Below are 14,986 nucleotides of genomic sequence, written 5' to 3'. Positions count from 1 at the left end.
ACCAGCACCCAGGGCTGTATGATTCTGGATGAGTGCCTTGTCTTCTCTGGACCTCCTTCCTCATCTGGAAATGGGTTTGGTGACAACACCTGCTTCCAAGGTTGGTGGTGAACCTTCAGGGCTTGTGAAAGTGCTGGACCCCAGGCCCAGTGCACATTAGGCACCTATGATGTCAGGGTCTGCCCTCCCTCAGAAAGCCCCCTTGGGGTGGGGGAGGCCCAGGCAGTGGCTCTCAGTGTGGCAGGCTGTGGCACTTCCCCCCCCATCCTTCCAGCTGCCCCGCCCCAGTTGTGATGACCTTGCCCCTGCCTGTCTAAGGGACAGGAAGGAAGTGAGGAGGGCAGCCGGCAGCTTCCCCTTTTCTGCCCTGCTCCAGGCGCTGGGCTTCTTCCCCCTCAGTGCCTCAGAGGAGGGGACAGCAGAGCCATGGCCCCCCGTACAGCTGCCGTCCGCCAGACCTGCTGCTGCTTCAACGTCCGCATAGCCACAACCGCCCTGGCCATTTACCATGTGGTGAGTGTCTGGCAGGCTCAGTGTGTGAGTGTGTGTAACTGTGTGTGTGTTTGTGGGGAAGGGTGGCATAGCCTCTGACCTATTGAGCCCCCTCAAATGTGAGGATCACTGTTCACCACCTTTCTGTGTGACCCTGGACAAACCCCTTCTCTGCTCCGGGCCTCAGTTTCCCCTCAGTCAAGTGGGAGAAGAGGATTCTGCAGCTGCCCCTGGGGCAGAGCAGTGGTGGGAGTAGGAGCCCTCATTCTGAGCCTTCACTGCACCATTCATTCTGGAGCTCAGCTCCTGCCTGGTCAAATGGGGCAAAATTACAGCCACAAGGTTATCTGGGAGCAAACAAAGGAGCAGATGTGAAAGTGCTTTGGGAAGCCAGGAATCTGCGAGAAATGTGGGGCTGGGGCTGTGCCAGGATGTGGGGTCAAGTCGCTGGCCCAGCTCCAGTTCTCCCCACTGGGCCTGGATGGGGCCTGAGCCGCTTGCGGCTTCCCCTTTGTGCTTCCAGCAGGGAGAGGGGGCCGAGCCCTCTTAGCTTGTGGCTGGGTGCAACCTCGACCTTCTCCCCACCAAAGAAAAATGCAGGCCTTGTGATCCTAAGTAGGGCGACCTGCTTGGCTTTAGCTGCAGCGGGGCAACACTGAGGACATAACGACCCTAGCAGTTCCTCTTTGGAGGCTGCTGGTGTGAAGTGAAAGGCTTTGTTTCCTGCTGGCCCACTGTGGGGCTCTGGGCAAGGCACCTGCCCTCAGGGCTGCAGGCTCCCCTCTGTTTGGGTGGCTGAAGGTTGGGGTCTTGGTTCTGTCTCATCCAGACCCTCCTCCCACCCTAACCCCCAAGTCCTGGCTATACTCAGCTCCCCCAGACTCAGGCACCTTCCTCCTAGGGTGACTCAGGCCTGTGGTTAACAGTTCTCTTGCTAGCCTGGAAAGGCTTCCTCAAAACTAGCCTAAATCTGGCATGTTACAGTCAGCTGCTGTCAACTGCTTAGCCCTGGCTGCATCTGCTTCCTGTTGCAGGCAGGGAAAACAGGGCTGGGGCGACAGCACAGCCTTCCCAGGGGCAATGCCACTCAGTGGTTAAGCGCACAGCCTCTGGCTCCAGGCTCCTGCATGCAAATACCAGCCTCACCACTTCTAGCTGTGCAGCCTTGAGCAAGTTACTGAACCACTCTGAGCCTCAATTTCCTCCTTTAGAAAGTGGGGATGAGAATAATACCTACCCCACAGGGTTGTTGGAAAGATGAAGGGAGTTAATATCAGAAACAATGCCTGACACCTAGTAAGTGCTTTATTGTTGTTGTTATTAATATTTGGAGCCAGAAAGGCCTGAGCTTGACTCTGGGCTCTGCCATCTTTAGCTGTGTGAGCCTGCGTGGTCACTCCCCCTCTCTGCAGCTCAGTGTCCTGTGGCCTGGGGATGGTGATTGCTGGTTCCGAGCATTTGAGAAGTTAGGTGTGCAGTTCTTGGCACATAGTCAGTGCTTCAAAAAAAAAAAAACAAAACAAAACCCATTGCCATTGAATCGATTCCAACTCAGAGTGACCATGTAGAACTGCCCTGTAGAGTTTCCAAGGAGTGCCTGGTGGATTCGAGCTGCTGACCTTTTGGTTAGAGGCTGTAGCACTTAACCACTATGCCACCAGGGTTTCCAGTCAGTGCTTAGTCAAGGCTATAAAACTTCCCTTCCCTTTCAGGAGCCCACAGTGCCTACACATAGTAGGCCCTCTGTATTTGCTGACTGATGACTGAGTGACTGAGGTGCTTTCCTTCTTGGGGTTCCTGATTCTGTAACTGAAGTTGGTGTTGGGAGGTCTAGGGGTAGAGGAACAATAGAATTTTGGGGAGAGTGGACTCCAGATTTTACCAGCAACTTGGAAGCCATGGTCAACAATGACTCCATGGGCACCCACAGTGAGCCTGGCTGTGCCCTGGCTGGCAGTGAGTCCCTGCAGGTCGCTTTCCCTCTGCGGACCTCAAAACTGGAGAGGGGGCTGAGACGGAGCAGCCCCCGGGGTCTTACTGCTATGATGTCTGGGTTTTCCCTCCCTCTGTTGTTAGTGACCCTGACTGCAGGGATAAGAGGAGCCAGGAGAAAGAAGAGCCAGTGTGGTTCCTGCCTCCAAGGAATCTGCACAGCGTGTGTGTGCGTGCACCTGTGTGTGCACATGCATGTGATAGGCGCCTGACGTATGCATGCATGAGATGTATGTGTGTTGTGTGTCAAGTGGTATATGTATTTGGGGTGTCTGTAAGGTGTATACATGTGTGGTGTATGTAGGATGTGTAGTGCGTGGTGTGTGTTATGCCTGGTATGTGTATCATGTGTGTACTGTGCATGGTGTGTGTGATGTGTGTGTGTGTGTGTAGTAGTATGATAAAACGGGGCAGGGACAGAAACTGCCATTTGGTGCCATCCCTTTCATTAGTTGCCACAATAATGCCTGTGACATGAGTATGGTGGGGGGCTCAGAGAGGTGCCGGGAGGCCCGCGGCCACACAGCCTGTCCGAGTCCTTGCTGTGTTTCCCCTGGAGCACGGGGTGGCTCCTGTGTAGCTCGCTGTGGGCCCAGTGTGCATCAGACGTGGTGCGTGGAGTCCAGCTGGGGGATTTAGAATGCTGGTTTCTAGGGGGGCTTCAAAGTTGCTGCGCCCCCTCTGCAGGCTTTTCACTCAAAGTCCTCACCCTGAGGGGGGTGGAGGACACTGGGGTCATCCTGTGCCAAGTTTTGGGGGGCCTCTTCAAACTCTGAAATGGTGCAGCATTCCCTGAGGGATGGTGTGGTGTGCAATGTGCCCCCATGGGAAGAAGGCCCTGAGTCCTTACCCCAGCCCCGCTGCTAACATGGGCAAGCCTCTCTCTGGGCTTCATTTATAAAACGGGAGGTGAAGAGGTGTGGACTGTCTAACAGATTGTAAACTCAAGTGCTTCCAGGTCCAGGTCATGTAGCTGGCTGTAGGGGGTCAGAAGACCGGGGGCCCACACTTGGTCGGCCCTGGTGGCTGCCGTCCTTTCCACCGATTCTCACCACGAAGAACTGTGGGCCCTGGTGGCTGCTCTTCTGACTCGTAGAGAAGCAGAAAATGTACACTTTTATGTGACATCTTCTGATGTTGGTGACAGATTCAAATTAAAAACAAAAATTCCTGTGCAGGCCCAGCCGAATCCATGTGCAGGCTGCCTGGGCCCAGCTACCCCACCTACCCTGCACTGTGAGACTCTAGAGATTCCTTCTGGATCATACTGTCTGAGGTCTCCACCAACAGAGCTGGAGAATATATGGTCCGAGTGATGAGGGAAGGCTTCTTGGAGGTGGTGCCATTGGCAGGAGGAGTTAGATTGTGGGGAGCATGAATGAGGAAGGATATGGCCTGAGTGACCAGGAAAGGCTTCTTGGAGGTGAAGCCATTGGCAGAAGAGTTGTGGGGAGAATGGATGGGGAAGGATACATGGGCAGAGGAGCCGTGTGCGCAGAGGTGTGGAGGCTTGTGCAGGGGCACTACAGAGAACAACCTGGAGGCTTCAGGTGGGGGAGGAGGACTTGAATGAAAAGCAAGAGTTTGGGCGTTACCTAGAGTGCACTATTTATTGACATTTTGGGCACTTGGCTGCTAATCAAAAGCTTGGTGGCTAGAATCCACCCAGTGACTCTGCGGGAGAAAGACCTGGCAATCTGCACCAATAAAGATTACAGCCTAGAACACCCTATGGGGCAGCTCTACTCTGTCACATGCGGCTGCTGTAAGTCAAAAATTGGCTTGACGGTACCTAACGACAACAATTATTTGTAATAGGGGGCTGTCCTGTGCATCGTGGGACGGTTAGCAGCATCCACTAGATGCCAGCAGCACCCCCACTCTGGAGTTGTAACTAAAAATGTCTCCAGGAGCCCCTGGGTGGCGTAAAGAGTTAATGTGCTCAGTGCTGACTGAAAGGTTGGAGGTTCAAGTCTACCCAGAGGCACCTCGAAGAAAGGCCTGGTGATCTACTTCCAAAACACCAGAGCAACTTCCTACTCTGACATACACGGGGTCTCCACGAGTCCGAATCAGCGAGACAGCAACTGGTGGTGACTGCTATGTGGTGAAAAGGTCCCTGGGGAGGGAGTGAATTGCTTCCAATTGACGTGAGATGCGGTCACTGTAATGTAGCTACAATGTGAGCCATGGGGAGAAGACGTGAAAACTGAGGAGCAGCCTGGAAACTGTACAACTGGCCCAGACCATCGTCTCTGGGCCGGGGCCCTCCATCGATTCCAGTAGGGGATCCTTTTCTTGCCCCCTTGGTGAGAGGCCCCTGCTCCTTCCCAGACAGAGCTGGGGCTTTCCTGGGGTGCAGCCATCGGGTGGCAGGTGTGCAGACAGGGCCTCGAACATCTGGGTGGAAAAAAAGAAGCTGACATACAGATGTGTCCATTACCCAGGGTGGTGTGTCATCTGGAGCCAGCCATGGGCGACGACCCTGCATACTGTGAGCTATTCATGGACTAAGACCCTCTAGGGAGGGCTAATTTGGGCTCCTTGATGTCCTGAGACAGTGGCACGCTTTATGAGTCTTTGGGGTGTTATATCACAGGAGGACTCTTGCATGTCCAGTGGGGAAGCTGGGGGCTTCAGCTTCTGGCTAGAAAGCCTTCCTCAGAATTCCTCTGGGTTTGTGTAGATGATTCTCTGGGTCAAGTAGGGAAATCAGAGAACTTTCTTAAATTGGTTTCTTTGGTCCTGGCTTATCTGTCAACCCCAAACAAGTCCTAAGTCTATGGCAGAAGGTGGGGACAACCAGAACACATTTTTGCTCTCAAATAGGTCCTTCTCTCACCTCTCCTCCCCAAGGTTCTTGGAGTTCCATCCTGAGAAATTCATCGTCATGATTAAAAACTTAGCCCTGCTATGAGTTCAACAATGTAGAAAGAGGATTCCTCAAAACAAGACGGGGAGGAAATGCATCAGAGGCTAACTGTGGTTGTCTCTGGGTTATAGGACTGAGAACTCTCATTTTTTCCCTGCTTTTCTATATTTTTCATATTTGGTACAATGAGCATGTGTTACTTCTTTTAAGTAAAGTTTTAACTTTAGCACAGCTTTGGATGTACAGAAAAATTGTGAACATACTACAGAGAGTTCCAATATAGCCCACACCCCATTTCCCTTTTATTAACATTTGTCACAATTAATGAATCAACACTGATACTTTATTATTAGCTAAAGTCCATACGTTATTTATATCATATTGTTAGCTGCCATCAAGTTGAACCCAACTCACGGCGACACCAGGTACAATGGAATGAAACACTATCTGGTCACGTGCCATTCCCAAGATGGGTTTTGGATTGGAACACCGTGATCCATAGGGTTTTCATTGGCTGGAAGTAGATTTCCAGGCCTTTCTTCCGAGCCAGTTGCTGTGGAGTTGATTCCAACTCATGGAGGTCCACGTGTGTCAGAGTAGAACTGTGCTCCGTAGGGTTTTCAGTGACTGATTTTTTTCAGAAGAAAATCACCAGACTTTTCTTCCAAGGTGCCTCTGGGTGGACTCGAGCTTCCAACCTTTCACCTAGGAGCTGAACACGTTAACTGTTTCCACCATCCTTCCTTAGTTTTTCCCTAATGTCCATTTTCTGTTCCAGGATCCCATCCAGGATCCCACATTGCGTTTAGTTGTCATGTCTCCGTAGACTCCTGGGCTGTGCCTGTTTCTCAGACTTTCCTTGTTTTTGATGGCTTTAGCTAGTCTTGAGGAGTACTGGGCAGGCATTTTGTAGAATGTCCCTCAGCTGGGATTTGTCTGATGTGCTTCTCATGATTAGACTGGGGTTATGGGTATTGGGGAGGAAGGCCACAGAAGTCAAGTGTCATTCTCATCACGTCATATTAAGGATACATACCATCAACATGACTTATCACTGTTGACGTTGACCTTGATCACCTGGCTAAGGCTGCGTTTGCCGGACTTCTACACTGTAACGTTATTCTTTTGCCCTCCTCCCTTCCCGTACTGTGCTTTTTGGAAGAGAGTCACTATGCAGAGCCCACACTTAGGAGGTGCAGAGTTACGCTCCACTTTCTTGAGGGCGGTGGATCTGCATTAATTATTTGGAATTCTTCATGGGAGATTTGCTGCTTCTTCCCCATTTATTTATTTACCTAAGCAGCATGGACTCATGGCTATTTATTTTATGCTTGGGGTTATAATCCAATCCTACTTTATTTTGTTGCTCAGGTGTACTGTTTTTTAAGTTGGGAATAACAACGTAAAGCAACCTTTATTATTTAAAGGAGTCTCTATTGCCCTAGGTTGAATGCAGTTAAGTTCTCAGACATGTTTTTACCTGTCCAGTGCTGGGCCAGGACGCAGGCCTGACCCATTCACGCCTCCGCCCTCGAGGGGCTCCTGTCTGCCAAGGAAAATCTGTGCTAATGGAATTTGATAGTGACAGTGCTGGCTGTTATGGGGGCACAGATGAGGTACCTTAGACCAGCCTGGGGGGAGGGGATTCAGCTAAGGCATTTTGGAGGACGCTGAGTGCTAAGGATGAGTAGGATGGCACTTGACTAAGCTGGGGAAAAAGGGCGTGCTAGGCGGAGGGAACAGCATGAGCAATGGCTTGGAGGTAGAAAAGACCATGCGAGCCTTGGAAATAACTGCTAAGAGGTTCCTAAAGCTGAGGTTTAGGGAGGGCTGGGCATGGGGTAAGGAGTCCTGGCGGTGCAGTGGTTAAGCATTCGGCTGCTAACCAGAAGGTTGATGGCTTGAATCCGCTATCTACTCCACGAGAGAAAGGTGTGACCGTCTGCTTCTGCAAAAGGCTACAGCGTTGGAAACCCTATGGGACAGTTCTACTCTGTGGTTGCTATGAGTTGGAATTGTCTAGACAACTATGGGTTTGAATTTTGTTTTTTTTTTTGGAGAGAGGTGTGCTGGGGGAGGAGATTGGAGAGAGAGATCATCAGAGGTGAGATTGGCTCCAGACCCTCTGTTCTTTCAGGCTACCTAAGTAAAAGGATGTTAGAGGACCTCTGCTTGGCTCAATCCTTTCATTTTACAGATGGGGAAACAGAGGCCCAGGGAGGACTTTCAATTGCCCCAGGTCACACAGAGAGATTAGACAGGGAGTTGCTCCAGGTCGCCTCCGCCCGCAGTACACGAGTATGTGGAAGGAGCCAGTGAGTGAACAAATGGATTCCTTACCCAGTCTGTAAGGAGCTTCCCCTCAGAATTCCCAGGTCTCTTCTCTCTGCTCTGCTGTCGGGCTGTGAGTTAGGATTAAAAAGATCACAGACTGGTCTCCATCACTTATTGGTGGCGTGACCTTGAGCAAGCCCCTTTGCTGTCTGGGCATCAGTTTCCTCATCTGTTAAATAGAATTAGTGTTGCGGCCTTAAGGGTGATAGTTCTGAGTTAATGAGCCTTTGTGGTCTGGTGGAATGAGGGGCTGCAGCCAGTACTGCCTAAGAGGCCACATCTTTTGAAAGCTCATCTGTTTGGAACCTAAAAATAGGTCCCAACTGCCAAGTGGGGAAAGCCCCCTGGGTGTGAGTCTCCTAGAACATGTCACCTTCACGCCTGATGCCCCCGTTTAAAACAAAGGGAACTTGTTCTCTGCCACTGCCACTCTGTGCCCCTCCTGGTGGGGAGGGGAGGTCGGAGGGGGTCGGGCAGGAGTCAGGGCCTGTCCTTGGCACCATGGCTGAGGGACCCTGGTCAGAACTGAGTTGTGCTCCTCATCTTTGGGGTGTGCACCCTACCCTCCAGCTTATAAAGCCTTGGAGGCCCACACAGTCCCTTGAGGTGGTAGCGGGCCCCACTGGATTGATGAGGGAGTGGGTGCAGGTGGGGACAAAACTTGACTCCTCCTGCTGCACCAGGGCTGAGGCTGACTGGTGGTGGCTGTGTGGGGTGGGCCAGGACAGGCAAGACACCAGATTGGCCTTGTCCCCTCCCCACTGCAGGCCTAACATGAGAGGAAAGGGGCTTCAGGGGACAGGAGGTGGGTGGTGGTCTTTGTCGTCAGGAGTCAAAGTGGTTGGCGTGTCCCACTGCATCAGAGCAGCCTATGTCTCAGAGGGGCATAGCTCAGGAGGAGCCATCTTGGAATGGAGTGGGGGTCCTCCCAGGTGAAGGGCTTGGATTGGCTGAGGCCCCTACCTCTTCTTGCTGGCCCAGAGCTGCCTAGGAAGGAAAGCTTTTGAGCCCTGGGCAGCAGCCTGGAGCCAAGAGTTTTTTCTGAGTGTACTGTGAGGCTGGTGTTGATCTCCCAGGGGACCCCACCCCACCGGGGGCAGCAGAATGGAATGCAGAACTATGACTGAGGCAGGAAGTGGAGCTAGGAGCTGTGTAGGGAGAGGGCCCTGGCTTCCTGCCCTTTCAGTCTTCACCCTGCTGCTGGACCGGCCCCAGGTCAAAGCACTCCTCCTCTAGCCTCAGTTTCCTCCTCTGTCAAATGGGGTCAATAACCCTGACCTGCAGGGTCATTAAATAAAAGCCACTCGGCTATGTGGGTGGGAAACATACCTGGCACATAGCGAGCACCCCATGAACAGTTGCCACTGGAACCTCAATTTTGCAGAAGAGGAAACTGAGGCTCAGAGAGACCAAGCGACTTTGCGGACTGAGGTAGATGAACACGAGCCCAGTGTCTTGCTCCCAGGCCAGGCTCTTCTGGTGTGGTGGATGGACAGTCTTCTTTGCAGCGATGGGTGGGAGTCTTCTGGAGAAGAGGAGAGCCTTGTTCTTAGAAACACACAGCCCACACGTGGGCCCTGTGTAAAGGCTCGGGCTCAATTTCTTCATCTGTAAAATGGAGGAAGAATGGGAACAGTAATAGAAGCTACCCCACAAAGCTGGGAGCCCTGGCGGCGCAGTGATTAAGAGCTTGGCTACTGACCAAAAGGTCAACAGTTCGAATCCACCAGCCTCTCCCTGGAAATCCTACGGGACAGTACTACTCTGTCCTACAGGTTGTATGAGTCGGAATTGACTTGACGGCAATGGGTTTTCACAAAGCTGAGGCGAGGATGGAATGAGAAGGTGTATGTAAGTGTTCAGAAGGAAGACCTGGCATCTAATAAATGCTCAATGAGAGTAATAATAATTACCATCATTATTGTGGGCCTATGCTCTGAGGATATATAGGGAAGTGATGGTCTATGGGAATAGTTCGGGGGTGGAGGGGCTTCCCCAGGAAGTCAGGAAGCAGGGGGTGCTGAGGGTTCAGACCAAGGAGGCCAACTCAGAGCCCCCCAGCGGCTGCACATAAAGAGAGATTTGATGAACTCCCACCCCTACAAATACACCCCCACCACTGGGAGTCACTGGCCAGGAATTCCACCTGCAGAGACCTGGAGCTTCTGGGAAGGCCTGCCTCCTTGTCTTCTCTCATGGGGACAGGTCGGTGGGCCTCCACACACCAGGCCCAGGCAGGGGGAGGGAAGACCTCAGAGGATGAAGTGCTGCCTTCCCAGACTCCGGGGAGTCAGGGTCAGGGGTTCCCTGCACAGCGTTCCCCCTGCACTGCATGGTGCAGAGAGTACCCTTTGAACACTGCTCTCTGTGATCTCTGGCATCTGTGTGAACTGTCCCTTTCTCCTGGAGTGCTTTTCCTCCCTTCTCTGCCAGCCAGAATGCTGACTCTTTTTAGATACCCAGAGTCTCATATACCTGGCCCCCTGTGACCACCGTAGCCGCATAACAGTTAACGTTTTCTGAGGGCTTACTACCTGCCAGGCACAGAAAACCAGTTCCCATTGAGTCGATTTTGACTCAGGGCAATCCCATGTGTGTCAGAGTACAACTATGCTCCATAAGGTTTGCAATGGCCGTGACCTTTCAGAAGTACATTGCCAGGCCTTTCTTTTGAGGTACCTCGGGGGCGACTTGAACCACCAGCCTTTCAGTAAGTGGCTGAGTGCTTCACCGTTTGTGCCGCCCAGGGGTTCCAGATGGCCCCAAATCACAGTTTATTCAGAGAAACTGCTTGCAGTTGCCTGAATGTGCCTCACCCACTCTTGCCTTTGCTGTGCTGTTCCCTCTGCCTGGAACACCTTTCCACTCATCTTTGGGACAAATCTTTTAAGACTCAACTGTCCTAAGAGGCTTTCTTTGAGCCCTCACTCTGGGTTCCATCACAGGAGAGCTCCTGACCCTGAACTGCTGGGTCCCTATGTGTCCTGTCCTCTGGTCTGGAGGCTGGTCCAGGACTTGGCACATAGTAGGTGCCAGCCAATATTTACTGGGTTTGACTTGGGAAGACCTTTGATTGATATATAATGTACATATAGAAAAGTGTCCATATAGGTGCACAACTGGATGAAGTTCTACAAAGTGAACCCACCTATGTCACTTCCACTCAGATCAAGACAGAGAGCAGGACCAGCCCCCAGAGGCCCCAGTGCCCCCCCCTTGTCACTATGTCACTTCCAGCTGACTGCTATCAACATACATGAGCTTTGCCTGTTCTAGAACTTCATAGCAATGAAGTCATGCAGCGCTTGCTTTTTCGTGACTGGTTCCTTTCTCTCACCATAGGTTTGTGAGCTTCCTCTGTGGTGTTGGGTGTGGCAGTAATTCATTCTTTTTTGTTGCTGTGTAGATTTTAATGCATGAATATACCACAATGCGCTTGTCCATTCTACAGTTGAGGGACATTTGGGTTGTTTCTAGTTGGTCGCAACTATGAATAGAGCAGCCACGGCCACAGCCACGGTGTTTCAATACCACACACAAGCACTTTTGCTGGCCAGTCCATCTTTCAGAGTCACCATCTTCAGTATTGACATGTGTCATCTCATTTATTCCTCTCAACCACTTATGAGGTGGGTGGATTATCATTTCTTTTCTCCAGATGAGGAAACTGAGGCACAGGGAAGTAAAGTGACCCGCCCAGGATCACACAAGGGATAAGTGGCTGCATGGATTCTACCTGAGGTCCGTGAGCCCCAAAGCCCAGCTGAGCGAGGAGGGGACCACAGTCACACACAGCAGGAGGGTGGGGGCAGTGGGGAGCGGGGATTGGGGGGTAGGATGGGAACGGCAGGAGCCTCAAGAGAGTAGCCCAAGCTCTGGAAGGGGGAGGTGCAGGCAGCCGGGCTGGGGCTGCAGCTGAGCAAGCGTGTGGCTCCTGAGGTGGGACACTGCCACGGTATCAGGGCTGGCTGGTGTTGAAAACGATAAGAATTTGACAATTAAAGAGATCAACTGGTTACTAAGAGTGAGAGAGAAAGAGAGAGACGTCTGCAAACGGGCTGTCAGTTCTAGAGAAACTACTGTGACTACTGCCAAGTGGTTTTTTGCTTATATACCATTTATAATCTTGTGATAAAAGAATGTACTGTTGGTTCTTGGAAGGTTATACAGTAGTGCAGAAGAACAAGTCACATGGGATACATAAAATTCTAGAGAGAAAGATTTTGGAAAAAAGAAACTTTTAGGCTAAACGTCTGTTACTTCAAAGTGAGCAAGGTCCTCGGGAAAACAAGAAGAGGCATTCTTGGGAGGCTTATGAGGCTGGACTATAGGGGTATATTTAAAGATAAGATACCCAGCAGTTTTCTGGGGAGTTGTTTAACACTGGGGAGGTGGCTGGGGAGATAGCACTTTGGGGGGAATGGACTCTACCCGGCAGCCCGTGATAAGCTGTGACAGGAAGTAAGGAGGATGTCAAGGGGGGGGCTCCCTCATGATGCTGACACATCTGGTTCTCTTTTCCCCTCCTCCCCCCAGACGGCCCCAGGGGTGGGCAGGTGGGGTCTGGGGGACTGAGCTTGGGAGATGGGGGTGATAATAACAAAAATGGCCTAAGTGTGGGAGAGCCCTGGAGTCCCTAGGCCACCAGAAGGGGAGGAAGGAGGGTCAGCGTGGAGCTGCTCTGAAAGGGGAACAGGGAGGTTTGGTGGCAGGAAGGACGTGGCACTTGGGACACACTTTGCAAACTGCACTATCTGTGGGGAGGAGTTGGGGACAAGCCTGAGCCTGACTCCTTGGGCAGCCTCTGCTAAGTCACATTCAGATGCTCATAGGCAAAGTAGAGGTTTGTGATGAGGGCTCCATGAAGTTCATGGCTCAGAAAGTGCCCAGGCATGGCTAGCATTTAGCAGAGGCTCCCTGAGGCCAGTGTCCTTCCTCTGTAAGGTGTATTCCATGGAAACATCACAGGGGGTGTCTCTGCCTGCCTGCTTCTGAGAGGTGGGTCCTGAGCCCCACGGAGGTCCGAGAGAGTGGGCCCACCTTCCTGGAGAGAGATTGGCCTTGGAAGCCCAGAATTGAGCTATCTGGCGTCACCACCACCATGGCTATGATCTTCATCATCATCACCACCATCACGTTACCACCATCATCACCCCATCAACATTATCAACATCACCACCATCATGTTACCATCGTCATTACCCCATCAACATTATCAACATCACCACCATCACGTTACCACCATCATCACCCCATCAACATTATCAACATCACCACCATCATGTTACCATCGTCATTATCCCATCAACATTATCAACATCACCACCATCACGTTACCACCATCATCACCCCATCAACATTATCAACATCACCACCATCACGTTACCACCATCATCACCCCATCAACGTTATCAACATCACCACCATCACGTTACCATCGTCATCACCCCATCAACATTATCAACATCACCACCATCATGTTACCATCGTCATCACCCCATCAACGTTATTAGCATCATCACCACCATCTTCAGCATATGATCATTGCTCTTACTGCCAACAATTAACACCTCCTAACATTTCTGCTGCTGCTGTCACCACTGTCACCACCACCCCTGCCACATCCAGTGTCACATCCGTTTTCACCCTCCCCCCCCAGCACATGGTCATCACCGTCACCACCACAGTCCACACAGCAACATCATGACAGCCAACCTCTGCCTCCCAGCGTGGGCACCATTGTCATCCCCCGCCTGAATAGCATCTCCTCCACTGCACTCAGCCTCCCTGTCGGCGCCGTTATTACCACGGCCACGTTCAACATTGCCGCTTCCTCCTACCGCTCCCCACCTCCTCCCTTTCAGCTCAAGCTGTTAGTTGCTTCTCACTGCCACCAGGAAAAGAAGGGGAAATTTTCCTACCCTCATGGCCACTTCTCTTACCATTTAAGGAAGTTGTGTTTGTTATTATAAAAGAAGAGATGGGAATGGGAACTGAAACCAGGGAGAAGCAGAAGGAAGGGATCAAAAAAGGGAACAGAGAATGTGGGTGGCAATGGAGTGAGTTGAGTGGGCCCAGGACGGAGGTGGAATCACAGTCTGAGCCCTGGCTCTGCAATGGTCTTGTGGTGTGATCTCAGGTTGGTCACTGTCTGTCTCTGGGCCTCACTTCCCCATTGGTGATCTGGGAGTCATGTTCTCCTGTCTCAGTTTCTACCCTCTGAGTTTCCCTGGAGGGATTCAAACATATCTTGCACCGCCAGACCTCTGGGCCTTTGCAAGTGATGTTTTTTCTTCCTGGAATGTTTTCCTCTCTTCTTGCTATTGATTAAATTGTGTCTCCTCAAAAGTGTGTGTCAACTTGGCTAGGCCATGATTCCCAGTACTGTGTGGTTGTCCACCATTTTGTGATCTGATGTGATTATACTATGGCTGTAAATCCTAACCTCTGTGATGTGAATGAGGCAGGATCAGAGGCAGTTAATTAATGAGGCAGGACTCAACCTACAGGATTAGGTTGAATCTCAAGTCAGTCTCTTTTGAGATATAAAAGAGAGAATCGTGCAGAGAGGAGAGGGACTTCATTACTACCAAGAAAGAAGAGTCAGAAGTAGATGGTGCCATTTGGACCCCAGGGTCTCTGTGCTGAGAAGCTCCTAGACCAGGGGAAGATTGATGACAAGGTCCTTCCCCCAGAGTCTACAGAGGGAGAAAGCCTTCCTCTGGAGCTGGTACACTGAATTTGGACTTCTAGCCTCCTAGACTGTGAGGGATTAATTTCCACTTGTGTGGTATTTCTGTTATAGCGGCACTAGATAACTAAGGCACCTCTCCATTGGAAAACTCCTAATTATGCTTTAAGGCCATGCTCAAGGTTTGCCTGTTTGTGAAACTTCTTGACAGCAGTGATCATTCCCTCATCAGGAAGCCCAAGCCCCCTGCTTCATCATCTGAACAATCCTGCGCACAGTACGGGGCAGGAAATTATTCTGTTTCCACTTGCCACATGAGAACCCTGAGGCTCAGAGAGAGCAGGAACCTGCTCAAGGACACAGAGCAAGCCAACGCCGGGCTCACACTCTCTGCTGACCTGTGGTGCCAGAGGCTAGAAGACACCAAAGGTTAGAAGACAGCAGTCTTTGATCCAAGAGAAAGGAAGCAGGCTCAGCTGCTGGTGCCCAAGCAGCTCCCCTAAGACATGGGAATAACTGTTGACCCATCAGGCTGCCTTGGAGACTGTGACACCAGCAGGCCAGGGCCAGTGGCTTACCCCTATAGGACCTGAAGGTGGGAGGTG

General features: G+C 51.5%; 1 protein-coding gene across 1 annotated transcript in view; it reads left to right on the top strand.

Moving 5' to 3' along the window:
- The first annotated feature begins 367 nt into the window (after positions 1-367).
- The window catches only part of LAPTM5 (lysosomal protein transmembrane 5), a 28,349-nt gene continuing 13,730 nt past the window's right edge, over positions 368-14,986 (top strand). Inside the window, exon 1 of the mRNA XM_064281597.1 lies at positions 368-513. Coding sequence (XP_064137667.1) covers positions 427-513 — 87 coding nt within the window. The 5' untranslated portion in view covers positions 368-426. The remainder of the gene's footprint in view (positions 514-14,986) is intronic.

The sequence above is a fragment of the Loxodonta africana genome, chromosome 3, assembly GCF_030014295.1.
Source record: "Loxodonta africana isolate mLoxAfr1 chromosome 3, mLoxAfr1.hap2, whole genome shotgun sequence".
Classification (NCBI taxonomy): domain Eukaryota; kingdom Metazoa; phylum Chordata; class Mammalia; order Proboscidea; family Elephantidae; genus Loxodonta; species Loxodonta africana.
This window is presented reverse-complemented; position numbering and strand designations above follow the sequence as displayed.